Below are 24,847 nucleotides of genomic sequence, written 5' to 3'. Positions count from 1 at the left end.
GAAAGAAAATTGACTTAGAGACTTTGAACGCTAAAAAAGAAGAAGTTATTTCTGTTTTAGCCTTGCAACCGTCGATGGTAGATGATAGTGACAGTTTAATTCAAATCATATACTAACTTGCCATAAACCATAGAAATTTCCCAGTATTTTAACATAGATTTTACCAAGGGGTCTATACAGCTGCTGGTTGCAAATTGGCAATGAAACACTGTAACCACCCACTCGAACACGACCAAGACCTTTCCTTCGGCATAACTTTCTCTCTCGCACTGGCTCTCTGTTTCTTCTTCTCTCTCCCTAATGTGCTTTATTCTCTTGGACTCTCTCGCGAACTCTCGCGTAGTACCCCAACCTCAGACAATGCGAACAAGTTTGTGCGAGCGTTTGGCATTTTGGTGTACGTTTTGGGTTACATTTCGAGGGTACCACAACTTGGACTCGGGTATTTTCTTATCCTCTGATATCCGGTCGTGGATGGCATTGGCGTTCGACAATGCCCCGAATCAAACATCGTGTGAGCCTCAAGTAAAAACCAGGTAATAAGGAGAGCAAAGCTTTTAGTCTTGGTCGGTTATTGGTGCTGTGTGGTTGAGACGACAGGACTCTGTATTAGCGGCAGGCTACCTACCAAACAAAAGACATCGCCGATGAGGCGACCAAGCGAAGCGAGTATCTAAAAAAAAACTCGTGTGTTTTTGGGGCGTGCGCCTGTATGTGTTTAATATATACGAGTGTGTGTGTATGAGTTTAATTTGTATGTGTGCCAGTGTTTCAGTGAGCTGCTGAGAAGGCAAAAAAAAAAAAAAAAATTATGAATAAAGCATAACAAAAAGTGACGTAGCCAACGAAGAAAGAAGGAAAAGCAAAAAGAAGAATAAAAAAAACAATTGCAACTATTGTATAATTTGTTTCATTACAATTCATATTCATAATCCAACAACAACCACAACAACAACAATAAACTCGCCAAATTCTTCAGAGTGTTTAGCTGATGCCTCGCGTCTCGCACACACATTTCGTTTGACAAATTAAAATGCATAAATTATGAACGAAAGTACCGTTACGTGCGTGACAACTAATAATTTGTTATTATTATGATGCACGTGGCCAAAACGAACAACAACAACAACGACAGCAATAACAACAATGAGAATGATGTTAGAAAAAACTGGTCACCCTGTGTAACATAAAAAACCTTTATTTGACTGTGCCTCCATCCTCCAACCGACACCAACACATACATATATCTCAAAAAGGACTTCATCAGCAGTGCGCCTATTATTGTTGTTGCCGGTAAAAAAAAGGACAAGGCAAAAAAAAAAAAAAAATAAACGAAAGCAAAAGTAGATCCTATTTCAGTAACACACAACAACAAAAAATATATGTAAGTATAAGCATTTGGCTTTTTGTCCTATATTTACCTCACTGCCCACAACACACACACACACAAATTGAACTTAAACTTTTATTAACTTCTACAGTTTAATTTTCTACCTCACGCGCCTCAGGTGTCAACATAAATTATTACAATTATGAAATTGTATAGGTATCTCCTATGCATAGATATACTTACATACATACAGAGTGTAGGTACATTGAAATTCTCGTGTAATGCCAATTAATTTAAGACTCTTAAATTACGGCCTTTTATTAGCCCAAAACTTTGTGCAGTTGGGGCAAATGGCCATCATAAATTTCTAGACAACCAAATTGCCTCCGAAGACTATAAATACATTTTTTTCCTTTGTTGTCTTGACTATTTTTAATATTAAACTAATTAAAACAATTGACAACATTTGACAAGCTACTGAAAAGTTCTGATCATGTTTAAGAAATTTTTAAGTATCTGCTTGTTTTTAGTTAGTTGCAAGAAAGATCCATTTAAACTAAATATATTCAAGAGAATACCAAGTCCAATTTGGTGCCGAGAAATTTCTCTCTTGTGCTTCTTTTTGTGATTAGGAGAAAAAAGCCCTTGACAATAAATTTTAATTAACAATTTGATGGAAAGTTTTTTTTGCTTTTAGGAGCAAAAAAATAGTTAAAGTAAATTATTTTATCCTCATTTGCAATTTTCAGAACTGTCTTGAACATAAATTTAAATATTAGAAACTATGCCAAATAATATTTTTGATAACTTCATCAGCCAAGTTTTTTTTTTTTTAAGTTTCTACTATGTATTATTATTATATACTTATTATAATATAAGATTTGTTATGTCTACAGTTAATCGGCAAAATGACGGATCATATACTAAATTAGAAACCCCAGAAGTGATCGAGTGCTTGAACTAATACTCAGAAGTCCAATTAACCAAATGTTAGGAGCATAAATACCGATAATCCTATAAGATATCGATAAAAAGCACTCAAAATCATCGCTTTCTTACGAAACAGAAATGGGCGGAGTAAGCCGTGTTTATCGTAGGTGCGTTTAAAGGGAAATAAGAACTATTACAGTCTCATATTTATCGATTTCTCGATTTATAAAAAAAAAATAACTTCCATGTTTTTTTTTTTTTTTATAGAAGCTGGGTATAAATTTGATTTGTTTAAATTTAAAGCAAATGCTTGCCTAAAAGCCATCATCAAAGTGAACGTAGAGAGGTGGAGATGGCAACCAGCTGGCCGTGGCCCCATCACACACACACACACACATTCATATAATGGAATGGCAAAACATACACAAACATACATATGGAGGTATATCAGTCAGTCAGTCAGTCTGTCAGTGCAGGCATTCAGTCATTTCTTCATTCATTCGAGGCATTCACAGAGTTTGCCCTACTAACACGACTCAACTTGTGCCTTTTGTATATGAGTGAGAGATTGTGTTTTTTTTCTTGCTCTTCTCTCTGTGTGTGTGTGTCTATATATGTGTGTACAGATGGCCATTGAACATGGCAATAACCATGTTTTTCTTTTTTTTTTTTTGTTGGTTTGTCTCGGTAGCCCAGAGACACATTCTCATACACTTTAAATTTGTGCCTCTTAAAGAGACCGGCATATGCGGCGTATGCGCAATTTAATTTCATTAGGCAATGTTTGCTTATACACACAAAGAGAGCGGAGAGGTTTGTGGGGAGAAAGGAAATCTGTGTGGTTTTCTTAGTCATGTGACTTATAAATAGGTAAACAGCGTATGAGTGACCTCTGACAGCAGCTGTAGTGCTTTGTCCTTAGTCCTGAGTCCTTGCTTCTTAGATCCTGTGCATGAATATTTGCATATTTAACAAGCCCAGCGCCATTCTTTGGCACATAATTAATTATGCAAAAGTCAGAGAAAAATACCAAGAGCTAAAGCTAGTGACTGAGACTGAGCTTGAGCTACTGCCACATCAAGCATACGCAGCGTTGTCCAAAAACTATTTTACATAAAGTTAGTCGTAACATGTGAATATGTCTCGTTTTCCTTTCGTTACGTTTCGTCTGGTTTGTCAGACAACAGCAACAACAAGGTGCTAAAAATTATTCATGACTTCTAATTATAAAACATGATTTTCATTTGAAAAGTTTTCCATCAGTACAGCTCAGTTTTCATGCTGTTGATGATGATCATCATCCAGTTTCCCTGTTAGTTGTTGTTGGTGTCGTTGAGCATGTTTCGCTTGAGGCCTATTTTAATTGATTTTATGTAAATTTAATTTACTTCACTTCATTGTATTTGCCCTTTTTGCTCTGACACAATAGTATTAATTTATGCACTTACTTAAGTAAGTAGTTAGGTATAGATTTCGATATTTGCCAAACTAAACACATATGTACGTATTGGTAATGGAAAATATTTGTTTCTTTGCCTTTAGGGCAGAACATTGCACTCTGAATATTTAATTCATATTAATTGTTATTGACCATAGAATTGTATGATTAAATAATTGTATTAGTAACTTTCGTATGTAAGCAAACGGTAGAGAGATTAGACATATGCATTTGTGAGTCAAGGATAGGACATAGAGTCAACTAGAAATATCACTACCTAATTGAATCCTTGCATGTCCCAATAGAGCAAATTTGTTTGTAACAATATATTTATGTGATTGAACTCTGCCTGACGTCAAAAGCTCGAAATAAAAACTACGTTCTTTAATTGGTCTTGTCTTTGATTTGACATGAAGTTTAATAAACAATTATTATAAACTATTTAGTTTCGTTGTATTGCTACAAACTGAAATGATGTGCTCCTTCTTATAGGAAAGGCAGAGCCAGAAAAACTATTTCAGAGACTGCTTAGTAAAACGTTTAAAAACTTAAGAAGCATAAAATAATGTTGCTTTTTTTCGATATATAAGATGTATTAGATAAGAAATCTCATGTTTTTTCTTTTCAATTCAGATATAAATATCAAAGAAGCTATCAAAGAAGCTATCATGGGCATTCCTTCAACATATTTCTTGGAATAGGATCCGAATAAGTTCCCAAGTATACATTTTTGTATTTCATAACACTTTTTCATATGGATGTTTCTTACAAAACCTACTCTAATAACATTTGTTTATACTTTCATATTGTGAGATGTATTTCCTTAAAGTTCATTATTTTAACGATAGTATTTCTATTAAAGTGACAAAAACCAACCCTCAATACACAGGGCTGGGAATGGAACACAGGAAACTTTTTTGTTCATTTAAAATCTTGCTTATCGAGGGCCGTAATCAAGACGTCGCAAATGTCTCTGTTGCTGCGTTACACAAAAATGTGTGTAATATCATTCAGAAAAGTTGAACAAGTACACATCTTTAATTTTTTAAACTTAAAAACATCCAAGAAAAACAACAAAATTTTATAGATTGAATTACTGAAATCTGAAGTACAATTCATACTTTTCTAAATGGTCCAAGTTAATAGGTAGTAGGCAGAATAAATCGATTTATTTCCTCACACATTTAAGACATTGACAATTGCTTCTGAAAACAAAGCCCTATCAAATCAGTTTTACATGCAAGATTCATGGGCGGATGCAATCGGATATACATGTTATTTTTTTCCGCATGAAGTTTGTTATTTTCTCTTACGAGTCCTAGTGCTTTAAACAAGAAATCCTACAATTTTTACAAACATTTTCTCTTTTCTTTTTCTAGTGAGAGCTGCATATTTGACATGTTGGAAATGAACAAAACTGACATTTTGCTGATGTTTCAATTAATTCGAGCACATACATAGAGCCCAAGTTTGGCATAGAAATCGAAGAGGAGATGAAACAGGCAAATACCAATTGCAAATAGACAGGACATGAAAATGGAACTGCGTAGGACATAGAATATAATAGAAAAGGCAAATACTGCAAAAAAAAGAAGCAAAGAAGACACGACAAAACAAAAACGAAATCTAAATAAATAAATGAAAGACAACATTGGTTAACTGTTAAGTGAAATTTATTACATTCCACAAATGAGAGAAGAACAACAAGAAAATGCAGAAGAAAAACGCCAAGAAAATTTTAAAAGAGAAATAACCAAACCAAAATTGTTCTGAAAATTGAAATATTAAAGGACATAGAGAGAAAATAAGCAAAAAAAGCAACAAAAGTGTTACAAAGAGAAACACTAATAGAGTAAAAGAGAAGGTGAAAAGAAAATACATAGAAACCATGGCAAATAGACGACAACGAAGTTTGGAACAAAGTTGTTCCCTTCTGGTCCTGCAAATCCTATTTCTTTTACTATGCAGAGGTGAGTAGCACTCGTAATTACATTTAAGTTGCAAATTTTTAAAATCGATATACCATGGAGCACTTTGCCCCAGGCAACTGTGGAAATCTTAACATTTTGCTAATATCTCACCCAAATCCGCCGCAAAAGTTTGCGGGGCCCGCGAAGGCCACAAAAACTCTGGCATCTCCTTCAGACGCTTTATCGTTACAACCGCGTCTGTCTCACGACCCTTTGCCGCATTAATAAACAAGTTTTTGCCGCTGCCTTATTTATTTTTAATTAAGTTCATGCAAACTACTTAAAAATATCAACAAAATTAACTGGCGTCTTGTTGATGCGGTTTTCAAAATGAATAAGAATGAGTAAGGCAAACATTTGATCTGGGATTATTAAAGCAGCAAATACGGCATCAGAATCTATCTCAAATATTCATTATATTTTGTGGTTTTTTACATTTATATTAACCAGTTCAAGACATCTCCAAAGACAAAACTTAAATTAAGATTTTGTATACCCTTCTTAAGAAAATTTTAATTTTGTTTCAGCCTAATAGGAATATTTAAGTTAACTTTAACTTTTCTGTTTCAAAACTATTTCGATTCTATACTTTACGGCATGTTGTTTGAAAATCTTTCCTCTATAAATGTTGATTGAGTTTTATCTAGATTATGCCATAATATTCTATAAGAATTATGAGTAATTGCATTTTAATCTTTGTTACTTTCCCCACATGTGTAACTTTAAGATATAAGTTTGATTTCAACACATTTCTACCTGACTATTTAAGACTTTTATCAAATGAATTGAATCAATTAAAAGCATTACTTAAAATGTCTTGTTTTTTTCATGCATTTTCATCTAAAATTTGTGCTATTACAAAGGACAACAAAAGTACTAAGGATTAAATAATTTCTTTGACTTTCATTAATATTTCCTTCAACTAATTAGCTTGATTGCTGCCAGCGTCTAGCTAATGGATGCATTAGTTTGTACAAAAACTTTCACGAAGCCGCATTTAATTAAATAAATAAATATGGACATGTTTTTCTTTTTGCCTTAACCATACCCCGACCACCAAACCACCCAATTACCCACCCATCTACCTCCCATTTCCACCCATTCCCTTCTTGCGAGCCGTGGAAAGTTGTCAAAGTGAAAGTTTCCCATTTGAAGTAGAACACAAAACTAAATTTAGTTTGTTGTATTTTTTTAGTCTTTAGCCCAATTGTAGTCGAAATAATTAGCAACAAATGCAATATCGTCTAGACTGGCCAGAAAAAAAGAAATGATTATTATTACAGAGAGGTTGCTGATGCTTACTAGTCGTAGAGGAATAGAACAAGGGGTTTGAGCGTCGTCATCACTTGAATTATAGATAAAAATCTTATTTTCCTATTATGAGGTCACGTACGCTTGCCATAGAAAGTACCAAAGTGAGGCAACTTGGCCAACTGCCGCAACTGAACCAAGTCAGTGGAGTGGAGGCCAAGGAGAAAAAAAAAGAAAACACAAACATAATGGAAGAATAAAAGAAAAAAAATCGAAAGCGAGCAACAATAATGAAATTAAGTAAACGTGGCGCACACTATTCCAGTTTTCTTTTATTTTCTCGTGTTTTTGTTTTGTTTGCCAAAAATGTAACTAAACAAAATATAGAGCAAGAAGTAGGAAGTACATATTTATTGGCGGCACATGAAACTAATGTGAAGGCACACGCAGACCACTTGCCAGTTAATGAAAATTGGGTTCCAGTTTATTAAGCTAAGACTAAGAGTATTTTATAAATATAAACATCTATCAAGGAAAATGCTTGATTAAACACTTTAGCATAAGAAAAAGAGTTTCAATTAATTTCGTAAAAAATGACAAAAATTAACGAATCTGATTTATTCTTTACCTATATATATTTTATAAGTGAAACTTTAAATAGTTTTGAGATGGAAAATATACTAGATTTGGTAGATACAAACTTTACTTAGATAGTTTACCCAGGCCACATATGTACATACATGATACATTTGTATGTATGTGTGTATTTGTCGAAAGCCATTTTAAAAATAATTTCTAATACGGATAAGGTAATTAATAATTAAACAGGAAATTAATATTTTCATTTTCGTAAATTGAATTAATTGATTTCATATGATGGTTTGTCTTGGGCCTCTCAGCCTGTTGACGAGTCGAAATAAATTTTAATTATATTATTACAGCTGTGAGTACATAAGTATGTATGTATGTATGTATGTATGTACCTGTATATGTGTGTGGGTACTTAATTGATATTCTAATTAAAGAAAATATGATGAATTTCCTAGAGCTTCGGCAATTCTATATTTGCCTTTTGATGGCTTCACATAACAAATTGTTTAATTTGATTTATGTGTTTAGCCAGTTGACAGTTGTTTTTGCTTGATTATTAAATTGTTTGCCTCAATTATTACACTATTTCGTGCAAACGCCTTAAACAAGGTAATGAAATTTTGAAATGAATTAATGTGAAAAATATTAGTGTTATTTAATTTAATGTTCAACCAATTGAAATTCTTTTGTGGAAAAAACGAATCTAAGACAAAATGCAAATTGCAATTCAGCTTAGAGTTAGACAAACAGATCAAAAGAAACTCATCTCAGGAGAGCAATTTGCAAAACCCAAATTCAAATATAAATCCGAAAATCGAAAATCCAAGAATGCCACAGAAGGCCAGATGTGTCCACAAATAACTCGACATGTGATGCAAAATGCAATTAATTTTATTAGAGTCCACTGAAAACACATTTTGCACAAAAAGGTTACTTATTGAAGAGAGAAAAGGGTACAGGGGTGAAGCAATTTATTGCCAAGCCGAAGGTTTTACTTACAATGTAAATTTTCCTAGCCAGACACAGAAAAACGCAAAAAAAAAAAGCCATACACTGAGGGGTAGGCAAATGGAAAAAAAAAGAATGGAAATTATGATGCGGCTAAAGAGTGATGTGGTAGGCAGAATGGGTTGAAACTTTAGACCGGATGCCAAGTCTTGAGCAAATAAAGATGTTTTTTGCATGTTTCGCAGCGCCAGCAGAAGCATCAATACGCATCAATCCGACTCTCCTTCCATTCTGGGTCTCCTCCATTCTGTCAGACAGCTAGAACGTGCTTAATCTGCAATCAGAAGCGGAAGTTTTGTCTCCTCTCATCTCGTCTCCAAAGTCTATGTTTCAGTCTCCTGCTGCGACAAGGAGACATCGACATCGACATCGTCAACTGGCATCCCCATTGTCTGTTAGACCAATCCTTCTCCTTTGACTATGAGCACTACAAAATGGAGCACGTTCCTCCCCCATACCCTGACCCACCGTCATCTCTTCATAGACTTCTGCTTTGCTGCAATGCAGGCACACTTGCATTTGCATATTGTCAGAGTATAAAAATTTCACATACAAATATAGTATATATGTAAAAGGAAGAAAAAAAAATTATAACAACATTTTCCGATCGATATTGAGCCTGCTCATAGAAATTTAAATGCCCTGGAATTAATCGCCCTACAAAGTCACAAAGTTTATTCATTTCTTTTGCACAAACTGTGCCAATATTTATGTTTATTTTCAGTTTTTGCATGTATATATATATATTTTTATATTTTGTTACGTTTATTTGCTGCTGGAACAATAACTTTTTCTCTTCATATAATATTTTTTTTTTTTTTTTTTTTGTTTTGCATATGAGGGAATGCGCTTTTGTTTGGCCAGCTGTAATCGATGACCATATTTGCTTTGGCCCACTGGGAGCTTGGTAATGTGATGCACACACGCATAGACATATATCTGTTTGAAACACGTGTTAGTACACGGGATATTCGTAACAATGGATAGACAAAGGCTTTTGTTAAACAAGCTATAAGTTGACTGTCTGACATGAGACAAAAGCAAACCAAATAGTTTGAATACACTACGAAACTCGCTCGATAGATAATAAGTATATATAGTTTGGCTCACTAAAGTTTCAACACGTTAGCAAGTAACTTCATAACAATTTTATATCAGAAGCTTGTTTAAAATCATGCCAGTCTTCCGAGGTCGTAATCTGTCTAAAACTAAAATTTAAACCAATAAATTTATTTTATTGTGGTCTTATAGAAAACAAATTTTAAGAAAAAGAATTATATCTGGATGGATAGAGATTAATGAGAATCATCTTTTCAATAATTTGGAACAGTATCAACTGCTTTATCTGACTGCTTCAATTAATATACTGCAGTTGTAGTTTGCAATTGGGAAATTGGCCCATGAAGAGGCATCTGAACATTTTTTTTCAGCTTAAAGAGCCCGTTGAAATCGTTTCTGGGCCATACCAGTCTGGGTAAAAAGATCATTGACTAGCTCGTCACTGAGATTATTTATAATTTATATATACAAACTTACGTGCTTTATTAAAAATTTCTTGTTCTTCACACATTTGCTTTATTCTTAGAAATTAGTAGACAAAAATAGTAATTATTGTTGCGGTAAGCTATAATTAGCTATGGTTTTCGTTTTCGTTAATTTTATAATCTCATTCTAATTTTCTTTTATGATTTTATATAAATAAATTCTTTAATTAGTAAAGGCTTTAGCATGTGGTTGTACGTAGGTGAAAAATTAGTTAGTTTAGTTCAGGTACACACCAAACTTTCTGTCTGATATGTTATGTTAACCTGGTTCAAAGTCACAGTCTTCAATAGAACTAATGGAACAACTAACATTAATTAACTGAAAAGCAAGCGTTAGAAATGTATAAAATTTGTTACACGAGTTAATCTTCATTTGTTAACTGTAGACTTTTCTTAATTTCCTGGGACAAAACATTTTTCATTAGCTATTATTTATAGCAATGAACTTGTTAGCTGATTACAATCTTATTTTGGTCTTGACTGTGAAATGCTTCTAACAATTATTACAAGTTCATTAAAGAGCAAAATACTTGGATAAACTTTTTTTTTTATATAATAGACCAGTTCTCTTGGCATGGTGTAAAAATACTTGGCATATAAGTTTAAAAATACAATTGTCATTAGGGACTGGGCGGTTGTAGATGGTTTTTGGTGTATGGCGGTTGGTTTCTAAAAATAAGCGCACATTTTCATTACTCTCTACAGTCACAGCGGAAGCGGCGGCATTAAAAGGCTTTTCGACTTTTTTTATGGTCGTCTTTTGCCTTTGGGCGGAAAACCAAGCGACAAACAAACAAATACAAAGCACTTGGCGCACAATGCACAAAGGCAAACAGCCGCCATTGAAGCCGATGATGATGATTATGTTGACGATGATGATGACGACAACGACGACGACGCCGGCCAGGACCAAAGTGGCGCCGCTAACGTCAGAGCTCTCTTTTGAGTGCATTTCCTCTTTGAGTTTGGCTTGGTGTGTGTGTGTGTGTGTTTGTATTTTTTTATGCGTGGTTTGTGTGGCGAACACTTTGTGCCAAGTATTTTATGGCATAAGTATGATTTAGTATTATATAGTCGCCATCTTTCTCTTTTTCTAACCTAAACAGCCCCTCCCACGCCTCACCTCTTTCAGTTTCGTTTAGCTATTTTCCGGGAAACGTCAAACAAAGAATGCGTAACCAAAAGGCGTGCGCTACACTTGGCGAGCAAATGTCCTTAGCGGCTTGTTTTGGCGGCATCTTTCAACCATTCCCGCTTTAAAGCGTTATAATTAAAATGCATATACCAACCAACCAATTCATCCAACCACAATTTCGTTTGGGTTGGTACTTATAGGACAGGTTGTTTGCCTCATAAAAAATTGCACTATAAATAATTTGCTTTACTGAAATAAAGTACTTGAAGTATGAAAGACTGAATAACCTGCAGTAAATCATACATATAACTGGTTTCGGCTTAGTTTTAAAGTCCTATTGAATTCCAACTTTTTAACTTTTATAGGAATTCCAAATAAATATGGCGTGCAATAAGATTAGATAGATTTGTTTTAGAATTAGATTTGAAATCTGAAATATAATTTTTAAACTAAAGTTTTTCATTTTTGCCTTAAGTAAATAGAATACCATTTAGCCACTTATCACAATTATTTTAAAACTAAAATTTGTAATATACAACGTCATTTCTTTTTTATGATATTGTCAAGCTGTTTATGACTTTAAATAAATTTTTTGACAAATGTCAAGTGACTTAATGCTGACAGCAACTTATCAACTTCCACTCCAAAAACAAAAAAAACAAAAAAATCTAATTGTTAAGCCAATGACAACGATTCAAAGCTGTAGAAAAGTTTTTGTCATCTAACCTGAGCTTAATTAACAGACACCGGGGCTAAGAATAGTGGGGAAACTTTTCCATTTGATGTCGTTATGGCCAACAAGAAACGTTCTGGGCTAAGGTTATGCCAAAAATTTTGTTGAAAATAAAGTTGCCAAACGAAAAGTTTCTTACATAATTATTGTTGATTTTTAAATGATTTAATTTGATGCTTGAGGCCAAAATGTCAGGTGCAGACAAAAGTTAAGCGGCTTCGCACAAATGAAAATGAAAACGAGTTAGTTGAGTTGGAAAAGTATTAATTCCGCACCGAAAGGCAGACTGTGAAGCAGAATCAGAAAGAAGTCTTTTGCTTTGCGTCTTACACAGCAGACGTCACTTGATGGTTAATAAAATGAAATTTTTAATCTTTCATTTATAAGTCCTGTTACTGTCTACTGCATATTTTTGGTTTTTGTTTACTCGATATTTCTTAAATTTCTCAAACGTGCTTTCTATTTGTTTTGTGTTTTTAGTAGTTGAAGTATGAGTTTTCAATTGAGTAACTAGTCCGTCAAAAGGCACCTGAACACTGTATTTCAGCATAAAGAGCCTTCTGAAATCGTTCGTACTAGTTTGAGTAAAGGGAATCATTGTTAAACCCATAAAGGGTACTCTCGATAAGAAGTTTGGTGTTCATTATCTTCGAGACTGGAACCATAAATGTTTTGAACACCAAGAATCATTTATAATTATAGTACAAGTCAAGGAAGTAATTTGAATTACAACCGAATCAACATTCAAGAGTGTACGTTAAAACATTAAATGTTCATTTAATATTAGTGTTGGCTATTATATTAGTTTGTTTTTACCCAACTAATTATTGGGCGACCACACTACAAGACAAAAAGACTGCAGTTATTTGGCAGACTACAGTTATTTTTGCGTTTAAGTTGTCCATAATTGGTACTTATCCTCGATTTCCATCATATAATAATTTTATTAAGGCGATTGTGGAATAACTATTTTAAATTAATCTTTGGAGTCACAAAGGGATGGATCAAAGTCAGGTGGTCTAGACGGTTTTCATTATTCGATTTGAGTTTTTTGACTCGACGACCACCAAATAGTTTTTCTATATTTTTTAAAAAATTGAGTTAAGTAAGTGGGAAGATAAATATCAAAGAAGTTAAATTCGGCTATGCCGAAGTTTATATACCCTTGCAGTCCTTGACAATAATAATTTCACATGTTCAAAATTTGTTTTCTGCAACTCAATTCATTAATATACAAACAAAACAATTTTACTCTTCATACTATGTACAATTTGTTCTTCTTCTTCCCTCATTCCCTAAGCAAAGCAACGCACGCATACACATACAGTTTATGTAGCGTTGCGTCTGTGTGTGTATGCATGTGCTCTGTTGATTTGATGATGACGTAGTAGGCAGCAAGCAGAGCTGCCGGCAGCGATTGAACCGATTTATATAGACTGTAACTTGTGTTCTATTTATCCGATCAGGGTCAAATTTTGGGATCTGAGATTTTATATCAAATTCTATTATATTGGTAAATTTCATGGGGATACTCCAATTTTTGCAAAAATTTTTGTTCCAGAGTTATATGATATAGTAGTCCGATCCCAAAGATTTTCATACTTTATCTCACCCGGGTAAAAAAAAGCTCCCAAAAAAATTTCATCCCGATAGCTCTTAAGATGGCTGAGTAAAACGCGTACGCACCGACGGACAGACGGACATGGCTATATCGACTTATCATGCTGATCAAGAATATATATACTTTATGGGGTCGGAAACGTCTCCTTCTGTGCGTTACAAACATCTGACCAATTTTATAATACCCTCTGCAAGGGTATAAAAATATAACAAATGCAAAAAAACAATATTTTTATACCCTTGCAGAGGGTATTATAAAATTGGTCAGATGTTTGTAACGCACAGAAGGAGACGTTTCCGACCCCATAAAGTATATATATTCTTGATCAGCATGAGAAGCTAAGTCGATATAGCCATGTCCGTCTGTCCGTCGGTGCGTACGCGTTTTACTCAGCCATCTTAAGAGCTATCGGGATGAAATTTTTTTTGGGAGCTTTTTTTACCCGGGTGAGATAATGTATGAAAATCTTTGGGATCGGACTACTATATCATATAACTCTGGAACAAAAATTTTTGCAAAAATTGGAGTATCCCCATGAAATTTACCCATATAATAGAATTTGATATAAAATCTCAGATCCCAAAATTTGACCCTGATCGGATAAATAGAACACAAGTTACAGTCTATATAAATCGGTTCAATCGCTGCCGGCAGCTCTGCTTGCTGCCTACTACGTCATCATCAAATCAACAGAGCACATGCATACACACACAGACGCAACGCTACATAAACTGTATGTGTATGCGTGCGTTGCTTTGCTTAGGGAATGAGGGAAGAAGAAGAACAAATTGTACATAGTATGAAGAGTAAAATTGTTTTGTTTGTATATTAATGAATTGAGTTGCAGAAAACAAATTTTGAACATGTGAAATTATTATTGTCAAGGACTGCAAGGGTATATAAACTTCGGCATAGCCGAATTTAACTTCTTTGATATTTTATCGTAAAAAGCGCTGAGCTAAATTCAACATTATGATTTCTATATACATACATACATATATGTAAATGCATCTAAATAAACACTAGGGAACATGCAGAAAACAAATAATTGCTAACGAAATATTATCATTAGCCGTTGTTTGCTTTTCACATAGCGAATTATTGGGACTCGCTTTCGACTGTAGAAAATAGAAAATCAGGCGAAAAACAATTATTTAATTAGAGAAACTTCTAAAGGTTAGACTTAATTAAAAGTGAAAAACTCTGTCTACATGTAAAATTTGTGCACTAAGCAAACTCATGTGTTTGTTAGGAAATATCAAAAATGAACTCATTAGTCTTTACTTACATGAAATTATTTTAAAAATTCAAATTTTTGGCTTAATAACTTTTTTGAATTTTTGTTGAATTCATTTTGTCGAATTCACCCGACCACTTCAAAGTCTTATTATTTGGGTCACATAATAAAATATATAAGAAGTCAAGTCATTTTTAAATTATGCTCATTACGGGAGTCTAGATCCATCGGGCTCCTCTGTCCATGAGTCTGTGTCTCTTAAAATTTCACACAAATTTCATTTAAGAAAAACTTTAAAAGAGTTTAAACAATCCTCGTTTAGCTTGATAATTAAAATCCTCACTAACGTGTCTCTTATGTTCCCAGCCTAATTTGTGTGTTTAGGTTAGTGGAAACATGACTTCCTTATACAATATATTCTCTTTTGACGGCCGATTTATGTCATTTGGAATTATATTATTATCAAAGATGTTTTTTTTTTTTTTTTAGATTAAAATGATGTACATTTTTTAATACTTCTCTAAAAAAGTTTTCGATCGATACAAAAAGGTTCGCAGTTTTCTTTTTATTCATTTTAAGAAATTTACCATTTCCACTCGTCGGAGCAAAAATTTAGTGTGACTGATGATAAGTTAAGTAAAATTGATATATCTAAAGGGCCGCAAAGTCAATCGCTTCGACGAATTTGAATGCTTACGCATTTACGTTGAGTAATTGAAAATTTAATTGATTACATTATTTTATTGTTTAAATTATTAGCGACCCCATGAAGATGATGAAGATTTTGTAGATTGCAATCGGGGTCCTGCTCCGAGAGGCAGCTGAACATGTAATTTGAGCTTAAAGAGTCTGAGAGTATCATTTCCCTGCTGGATGTCTTCGAAATAGTCATCTGCGGTAATGGTTTGGGAGAAGAGAGTCATCATTAGACCCAAACACATGGTTATGGTGAGAAGAAACTTATTGGTGTTCATCGTGATCAAGAGTGGCATCAATTGTGATCCGTATACTTGGAAGTAGAGCTATTTATAGTGTTGAATGAAGTAATTAGCAACTGAGTTAATATTGTAAAGCGTGAACAAATTGAATAATTGCTCTTTAAATATTTGAATTGATTATTAAAGTTAAGTTATCGACTTGCAAATGAGAAAACTTTAAAAGCGTGTGGAATTTTCCATTAATAACTTACTTATTTTTTGAGTTTAGTTTCACTTCTTGGTTATCGTATCACAGTACTCTGACCTAAATTTAACAAAGAACAATAAATGCTCTTTTGTGCGCGTTAAAGGCGACGAAAACTTTTCATTTCATCATACGATTCGCGTTGTCTCGAGACTGAACCAGGCCACGTTTAAGCTTTTTTCTCAAGTTGGCTCTATTCATTCATTCCTAGTCTTAGTCCTTCCACCCGGGCGCGGCATTGTGCTAGCAAAACAAAGGCGCATTGTTTTAGACACCAAACCAGTGAGTTTTCTTTCGATTTCCTTGACTTTTATGCACTTGCTGCAAGTTATTTATGGGACTCTGGCATTGAAACTGACTATAGACATTGTTCTCCACACCGAAGGCTTATTAAAGTTCTATCTTCGTCTTCTTTTCTTTTGCAGAATCCGTGGACTGCCTGACAATGACCGAAATCAAGATACCCAAGCATATAATGCGACACGAAGATGCCACTTTGGGTTGCAAATTCGACTTGGATGGCGAGAGTTTATATTCGGTTAAGTGGTATAAGGACGGTTTTGAATTCTATCGCTATGTGCCAAGGGACCTGCCACCTGGTCAGGTATTCCCCTTGCCAGGAGTTGATGTTGAGGTGAGTGAGTGATATTTAAGTAGGCATAACTTTTTCCTTAGCAACTGAATAAACATATTTGGCAAAATGTTCATGAAAAACACATCGAAATTGGTCCAGTGTCTGGTGGAGATTATTCATCCGCGTTCTTATGAAGAGGCCATTGAGGATATAGCCGAAGATATTCGCAAACCCATTGTCCATGATCCCATTGCAGCTGGACTCCGTTTGATTAAGGGCAATAGCGAGTTAAGCGTTCTCCATATGGATAACTGTGAGAAGCTATATCAGTCACTGGCACAGTTCAATGTAAGACCAACTGCTGAGACATTGGACAAGGTTGTGCCAGTAAATGATCAACAGCTTGGAAAAATAGCAGAGGCTCTCAGTCAATTCTATTCTGAGTTGGAAGATGATTATGAAGATGAAGAGGATGAGAATGACGATGGCGATGAATATGATGATGATGACGATGGGGATGAGAATGATGATGCTGATGACGATGACGATGGGGAAACGCAAACCGCCGAAAGCATCAGAGAATTCAACATTATGAATATGGCCATGTAGATAAAAAATATTTTAAATAGAAAATTCAAAAATTATAAGTTTACAATTTCACGTCTTTGACCCAAATAACTTTCAACCCAAAAATGCATTCCATTGCCGCATTTGACATAGACTTTCACTTGACTTTATACTTTTTGGTTTTTCTGTGCTTTGGTTGCAGTTGCAAAATTCAACGGACGTGGTTGTTGTCCTGCGCTCCGTGAGCCTTCAGTCGACTGGTCGCTATCGCTGCGAAGTGTCCGGTGAGGCGCCTTCGTTTCAGACAGTTTCCGGTCACGAGGACATGATTGTTGTGGGTAAGTGAACACAAATACATATACAAATACCAAAGAGAAACCCAAATAAGCGAAAAAGGAACACACAAGCAGCAAGATTAATTGCTCCAACTGGACTAAGCGACGAAAAGTAATCTCTCTCACATACACATATCCAACAACAATCTGGCACACACGCATACACACATATAAAATATTTCACATTTATTTAGTTTATGCCTGGCATTGTTTCTCGCTGCGATTTACAAATTCTCAAGCATAAAACCGGTGCCAAAACAAAAAAAAAAAAACAAAAACTATGAGAAAAACGAGAGAAAAACTGAGGGAAAAAACATTCCAAAAATTGGGTAAAAGGAGAAAAACTTTCACAAAGCTACGCAGCCATCTCTTGGCCAACGTTCAACAACCTTCATGTCTGCTCATCTGTCTGTGTCTGTGTGTATTGTGTGTGCGTGTGTGTGTGTGTGTGTATGTGTGTGTTGTGTGCTTTGTATTATTCTGTTGGCAAATTGCCCATGTACGTGATGCAATTCTGTTCTGCTCACTTACAGCTACAACGGGCATTCTTTTTTTTTTTCTGTGTTTTATTTTTTGTTTTGGGTCTGGGCTTGAGCTTGGGCTGCAACTTAATTTGAAATTTTTCCGCAATCCAACAAAACATGGCGAAAATATGGCGAAAAACGCAATATGAAAAAGTGCTTTGGGGAAAACTTAGAATAAACGTGTTTAATAACAGATGCAGTACAAACGCTGGCAAGAGCAAACAGTTGCCATTTTCTCTCAGTTGGCTTCCAAATAACTGTACAAGTTGTTGCGGAAACTCAGCTTTAGTTGTTAGGAAAAACTCTTAGAGTTAGCCCAGCGGCTTGTAAATACTTGCGTCTTGTGCGCATGGAAAGAAAATATTTCGTTTTGTATTTTGAATATTTTCAAAGGTATTCTAGACTGAGTTCCTTGTAATATTTAAAAAATTTGCATTAGTTTAGATCGTATGACTAATCATGTTAGACTTTTAGGTGTCCTAATTAATATTTTTAACATCTGTACAAATGTTTTCTTATTATAAATTGTTACTTAGAAATCAAAATTGTTTTACTTGATTAATTTATTAAATTTCCGCCTTGAATGTATTTGAACATAATAATCATTAATTTGTTCATTAAGTAATGGATCGCCGAGCTAAATATTGCAATATCTATAGTTTTTTTTTCCAATTTTCCCGCTTGCACTTCAATTATTGCCGCTTTGAACGTCGAGCTCCAAATCAAACTGGGTCAAAGTTATTTTGCCTAGTCATGCGGCCTCATCATTTAGCTTGGCACTGTAATCACATTCAATTATTTTAGCCGCACTCAACACATACACACACGTACGTACACGTACGCACACTTACACATACAAACATAGATATGTAGAGACACAGCCATAAACAGGCACTAATGCCCCAATGCGCATTAATTTCAATATTCTAGTAATTTAAATGACATTTCTTTCTCTCAGTCAGTTTTCCTCGGCTTTTCCTGGTGTTTTTTTTTTCACTTTCTCTCTCGGCATTACATTTGCCATTTTGCCGTCAGCACCTGTCGAGAAGCCGCTGTTGTTGTTGTTGTTTCTTTTTTATGGCAAAAGTTCATTAACTTTATTGATCCGTAGCAGTAATAGTCATTCTGTGATTCTGATTTAATCCGCTTATACGCAAACCATCTAAAAAAAAAAAAAAAGAAAACTGTAACATTAGGAAAGGGAAGGGAAAGGCATTAAAGTCGCGTCGATTCGAGTCGAGAGAGCGTAATTAAGTAATTTCCATCTAAAACGGATGTATATTGCTTTGATTGGTGGCGCATTGCCTAAGCCGAGGAAATATTTAGTTAGCCTAATTATGCGATATACCAATTTTGATTGTGAACCCGCAGTTGCCTCATTCACCTGCCGCAACTGTTCCACCTGGGCACGGTGCTCACCTATGGACGGAAATGGAATGTGAAATTGGCAGGGGAGCAACAATACATGCACAATTGAGCCGCTTGAATGTTGATGTTGATGATGATAATCATAATTATGTTACTGACTTTGGCTCCTTGCCAACGTTTGTATATGAATATTTAGGTCAAATGATAATAATTCCCGCCCATTTCTTGTTGCAGATTATGTTAAGCGCCATATCAGAATGAAATCGTGTAATAGGCAATTCCCAGCACACCCAAACATTTAAATAGTTTAACTTCTTAATCAGATTTCTCTTAAAGAGTATTAATATATTTTATTGATTAAATGCGTGTTAAAGGCTTTTTTATCTCTTTGTAACTCAGAGATTTTGATTTGGCATTGTCTTTTATAAACTGGGAATAGTCTTGAACTTAACTAGAAAACAATTGACAGATTATTGTTTTCAAGTTCCAAGCCAATTAGATACCGACTTTCTGGGATAAAATAAAATACAAATAAAAAGTATGTGATATTGTTATATGTATTCCTAAATGTAATACATCAGTTTTATATCGATATTACTTATATTGGTTGATTGATTGATGCTGATAGTTGAATATCTATGAAGGAACCAGTGATAAGGCACCGATACACAATGAAAGAACCAGAAGCTGTCATCGTGAAGCCAGTTCGAGAGTATTAAAATTTCTACTTAGTTCTTGATTTCACCCCATTCTTAGACTATACAAATGCATTCAACTCATTTTCTTCTTCTTGCAGCATTTTTAAAGGGGATATGTAAAATGTATTTTTTTTTTGTTAAAGTTGCTCATAATTTCTGCCATAATCAATAGATTTTTTTTTGCCCATTTGCTTTATGGACTTTGCCATGAGCTAACAAGGGCAACCAAATTTATCCTTTGTCTAAGTTCTTTCCCAAACAATGAAGGACAATGGCCACATAACAATGGAGAGAACGCTCAACAATTATTACCAATTGAAACAAGCTGGCAAACAAATGACCTACCAAAATAACAAAAATAAAGGAAAACAGGGAAAAAAACGAAAGCAATAAATGGGTTCACATTTTTCGGTTAAGAGAAATGTATGAAGCAGAAGAAGCGTGGGCAACAAGGACAAGAAACCGAGTGAAAGTGATGAGAAAGAATGGAAATGGGCCAAAATATCAACAGCTCAATCAATGTCAGGCCAGCGTAAAAATAGTCGCGTCATATAAAGGACTGAGAAGAGAAAATAATTTATGCAGTTGAATTGAGTTGAACAATGTGAAAAGGAATTAAAATAATCAACAGGAGCAAAAAAAAAAAAAAAAAAAAAAGCATTTTTCTTGGATTTCTCTTTGTTTGCAATGCTCTATAAGTAAAGGGTAAAAAAATGGGTTTATAAGACTGAACACTCGGACGAATCTCTGATAAAGTTAAGTCTGAAGGAACTTAGGATTTGTCTTTGTCTTTAAAGAGGACTTATCTGTCTTGAAGCCAATTAGATTTCGTTTACTCCCTCTTGATATAATATCTAGGTAAACGCAGATTAGAAAAAATCTGCATTTAAAAAAGATTTTCTGCAGAATTTATTAGGTTAGCAAAACTTTTAATCATTTTTTAAAAAGAGGGATAATTTTGCCACAATTACAAGGAATAGTGATAGATATAGTGATAGATATTTCCGTGTCAAACAGAGATTTGCGGACATTACACACTACACTTTTAAAGGGTAATTGGTATTCGAATTGTAAACTTATGAATCTGTTTTGGTAGTGCCACAACGAAATTATTATAATAAATGGCTTTAAAATCAAGCAGCTAGGAAATCGATTAAAGAACTCGGCAAAAAATACCATTATGGCTTTATACTGAACGAAAAATTGCCAACGCAACAATTTATTTCGATATTTCGTTTCTATTGGACTGTTGTAGTTGCTTTTACTCTTATCTGACCCAATTGGCAAACATCCAGGTCAGACTTGATGCTCAACTCTTCTCTGGGTATTTATTTTTTTCGGTTTTTTTTTTTTTTTTTTGGTTCCCGTTTTTTGTTTTCATAGCAGCAACAGCAGCAGCTGTGGCAATAACTACAACAATAACAACAAAAATAAAATGGCACAATGTGTAAAAATTTCGCTTGAAACTAACTAGATGAGAGAATGCCTTCTCTTTTGCCTTGTGTGGTTATTGTTTCACATGATGTACATATATGTATTTTTGGGCTTATTTTTACTTGTGGATTTGTGTCTATACTAAGAAATGTAGGAGAGCTTCAGACACATTATGCTTCATATATGAAGCACACTTTCCGATTAAGTATACAAAATACAATATAATACAAAATATTTGTTAAAGAAGAAGGAAAGTTTTACATTAATCTTTGTAAAAAGAAAAAAATAGAATGTCTATTAACATTTACCAAAATGACACCGTTTAATGGTTTTTAAAACTTGTTGCTCAAACTCAAAACATGAACTAACCCATAATGGAAATTGATTGTGGCCAATTTCATTTTCTTACAGTCCAACCGAGGCACGGACCTCAAATCACCGGGGGCAGCCGCGGTATCAAATTGGCGACATGGTGCGCGTCAATTGCACTTCGGCCGCATCGAAGCCCGTTTGCCATCTCAGCTGGCTGATTAACGGTATGCATGTGAATCGTTCCCTACTGCGATCCTATGAGCCATTGATTGTGGGCAGAGAAGGACTGGAAGTGGCACGCCTTGGTCTGGAGTTTCGTGTCCGTGGATGACATTTCAAGCATGGCGACATGAAGTTGAAGGTGAGTTGAATTTTTTCGTCCGTCGACTATAAGCTGATTATGGCCATGAAAATTGATACATTTACATCGCCCCCTGTACCCCCTTTACCGTCTGACCCTTCGCCATCTATGTCCCAGGCGTTGTCGTTCATTCTGATTCAATTTGTGCCAACATAACATGGGTAGCAGCAGCTCATGTTGATTATTATCAGGCGAGACCTCGGACTCCACGACAAGGCGGTTCAGTGGTGAAGGGGAGAAGTTGGTATATGAGGGAAGTGGCGGGGGGTCGGACTATCACCGAGTGCAAATGTGTGTCGAACAAGCCACAAAATTTCATGTGGACGCGGCAGCAGATGGAATGCTTTTATGATATCATCAGCTCTCACACAGTGGAATGAATATAGAAAACTTTCTGCAAATTTCCAAAACTTTTCTAGCCAAAAGGGCCAAGCCATTCTGTCAACAAAGTTTATGTTGATTTAATTTCAAATTTAAATGTAACATTCTTAACCGAATCAAGTCAATTGAGTTAATAAAACTGCGCAGTCATTTGGTTTAATATATTGCCTGGCTTGACCACTGTCCCTTTGCATATGTGTGTATGCGGGTCATTTCGGGTTGATATCCGTGTGGGTTTTGGGGCAGTTAATGAAAGCATAAAACTTTTAGTGTGTTGGCGTCAACGGAACGGCCATTGGCCAGACCGCGAGTGCACACACAGATTTCATGAGTCGGTAAATCCAAAAACTGTTTCATTTTTTTTCTCTCTATCTCTCTCTTTTTCTCTTTCGTTCTCTGCATCCTCTTTGATTTGCAGTGTGTCGCCAAAATCTCCTCAGTCTATTGGCAAAGTAACGAGGAGAGTGTGGAAAGTGACAAACATCAACGGATACCTGTGCTAGAGTCAAGGGAAACCGTTATACCCAAGTCACGGCATCTAGAGAAATCCCAGTCCCTGGAAGGTAAGTAGTGCCTAGTGCGTCGTGTTGTAGGAGGAGAGACCATCAATCATCCGACTGTTGGCCCAACTGGTAGCAACAGTTGTTATAACCAATCTCCATCTTTTTCCATCTCTTTCATTTCCCTCTGCCCCCCCTCCGCCACCCACAATACAGAGAAACATCTAAAGAAGAGTCGTCGTCCAGCAGCCGCAACCTCAGTTGCCTCCGCCGCAGCCGCTGCCGCAGAAGCTGCGGCTGGTACTGCCGCAGTATCCAGTGCATCATCATCATCGTGTGGCTCATCTGTGCCCTGGTCACGCATATTAGCTTCCAAATCAATTGCACGCATTTCGCTCTACGCATTGCCCGTCCTAATAGCATTTCTCTGTACTAGCTGGACCTCATCCATTCCGGCCAAAAGGAACAGTTGCCAGAGCCAACATCGACACCGACGCCGACGCCTGTCGACCCAATTAGTACTCAGCACAGTTTCATACAGATAACAATTAACGAAGATGTATGAGGACAGCGGTTGAAATCCGACAGCATTAGAGATTTAACAGAGTGCTCTGTAAATATTTTTGATAGTAATTCTCCCTCAAAATATAATTGAAATCACATCAAGTATACGCCATGTGTAGGGCACGCTAATATATATTGTATATAATCTAATTTAGCTTTCCATTTGATGTTAGTATTACGTACAATTGTTCCTCTTTGGGCTTTTTGCTTAGTCTTTAACAAAATGCTCAAAGGTGTTTGCGAAGAAAAGGCAAAGAAAAAACAAAAATCATAAACATAAATTTAAATGAGATAGATGAAAATTTATACAGAAATACGTATGTTGAATGTAAAGTAAACTTGATTAGCCAAAAATTGTACAACTTCAAATCAAACTAGTCACAACAATGAACTAAAAACGCTATGTACTGGACATTAGCATGGGAAAAGAAAACTATCTAATCATACATTTCATGTATCAATTGTAAAACGACATATATGTATGTACGTTTGTTAAATTAGCATAAAACATCTAGTTTAAGCCTTCAATTAGCTTAAGTGCATAAATAAATGTTGTAAGGCCAAAAGTTGAACCATTTAGCAAGTTCAATGCAATACTTAGTTTTGTATGGGATTTAAATTACCATGAAACAATTGGCTAGTTTGTGTTTTTATTTTAAAGTAAAATACACTCGACTGTATAAATCTTTTCGTTTTTCAATTGATAAAAAAAAGTCAATACTTAAACAGAAGAGCTTTACAAAGATGTTAAAGCTAATTCATTTGCTTAAGTTGTTTTGTCTACTAACCTTGATTAAATGAAAACAATCAACAGATAGTCCAACTTCTATTTTATTTTTGACCAAACGTTATCAAGAGAGAGAGAAAGTTGTATATAAGATAGTTTGATTTAAGAAACTAAAAATTATTATGCATTCATTTAAACATTGGCCAAAAAACTAATTTTTTTTTTAAACACAACCAAACAGATGCACGCCCATACCTAGATATTTTCCAGCACTTTCTGGCACATGCTTTTACATATATATACCTTTATATATATATATATATATAAATAGATAATACTACATTACTACATATCTCTATATTTATGAAAACCAAAATTGTTAAATGTTCGTATAAATTTGTGTATGCAACATGACAAAGCCACAAAATTTATCAAATTTAAGTGAAAAATGTGTAGTGCAGTGTAAAATATTGTAATAATGAATGTTATTAAGTCTTTAAAATAAAATGCAAAGCAAAACAAGAAAGCAAAA

The 24,847-nt window shown here is 34.9% G+C and overlaps 2 protein-coding genes across 2 annotated transcripts; both read left to right on the top strand.

The window, feature by feature from the left end:
• Nucleotides 1-574: 574 nt before the first annotated feature.
• On the top strand, nucleotides 575-24,847 carry beat-IIIb (beaten path IIIb). The gene is given in 8 exon segments (XM_068288766.1): nucleotides 575-1,384; nucleotides 5,078-5,668; nucleotides 16,396-16,604; nucleotides 17,314-17,449; nucleotides 21,882-21,914; nucleotides 21,917-22,143; nucleotides 22,943-23,087; nucleotides 23,241-24,847. Coding segments are annotated over 5 exon segments (657 nt in total). The 5' UTR covers nucleotides 575-1,384; nucleotides 5,078-5,586; the 3' UTR covers nucleotides 22,114-22,143; nucleotides 22,943-23,087; nucleotides 23,241-24,847.
• LOC137577167 (acidic leucine-rich nuclear phosphoprotein 32 family member B) lies at nucleotides 16,649-17,199 on the top strand. The gene has a single exon (XM_068290566.1). The coding sequence runs from the start codon at nucleotides 16,671-16,673 to the stop codon at nucleotides 17,151-17,153; it is 483 nt and encodes a 160-aa protein (XP_068146667.1). The 5' UTR covers nucleotides 16,649-16,670; the 3' UTR covers nucleotides 17,154-17,199.

This window comes from Drosophila tropicalis, unplaced genomic scaffold (assembly GCF_018151085.1).
Source record: "Drosophila tropicalis isolate 14030-0801.00 unplaced genomic scaffold, ASM1815108v1 contig_1187, whole genome shotgun sequence".
NCBI classification, from domain to species: domain Eukaryota; kingdom Metazoa; phylum Arthropoda; class Insecta; order Diptera; family Drosophilidae; genus Drosophila; species Drosophila tropicalis.
This window is presented reverse-complemented; position numbering and strand designations above follow the sequence as displayed.

Excerpts from the sequence above, each read along its gene's own strand:
- LOC137577167 (XM_068290566.1), top strand. The coding sequence starts at position 16,671 with ATGTTCATGAAAAACACATCGAAATTGGTCCAGTGTCTGGTGGAGATT.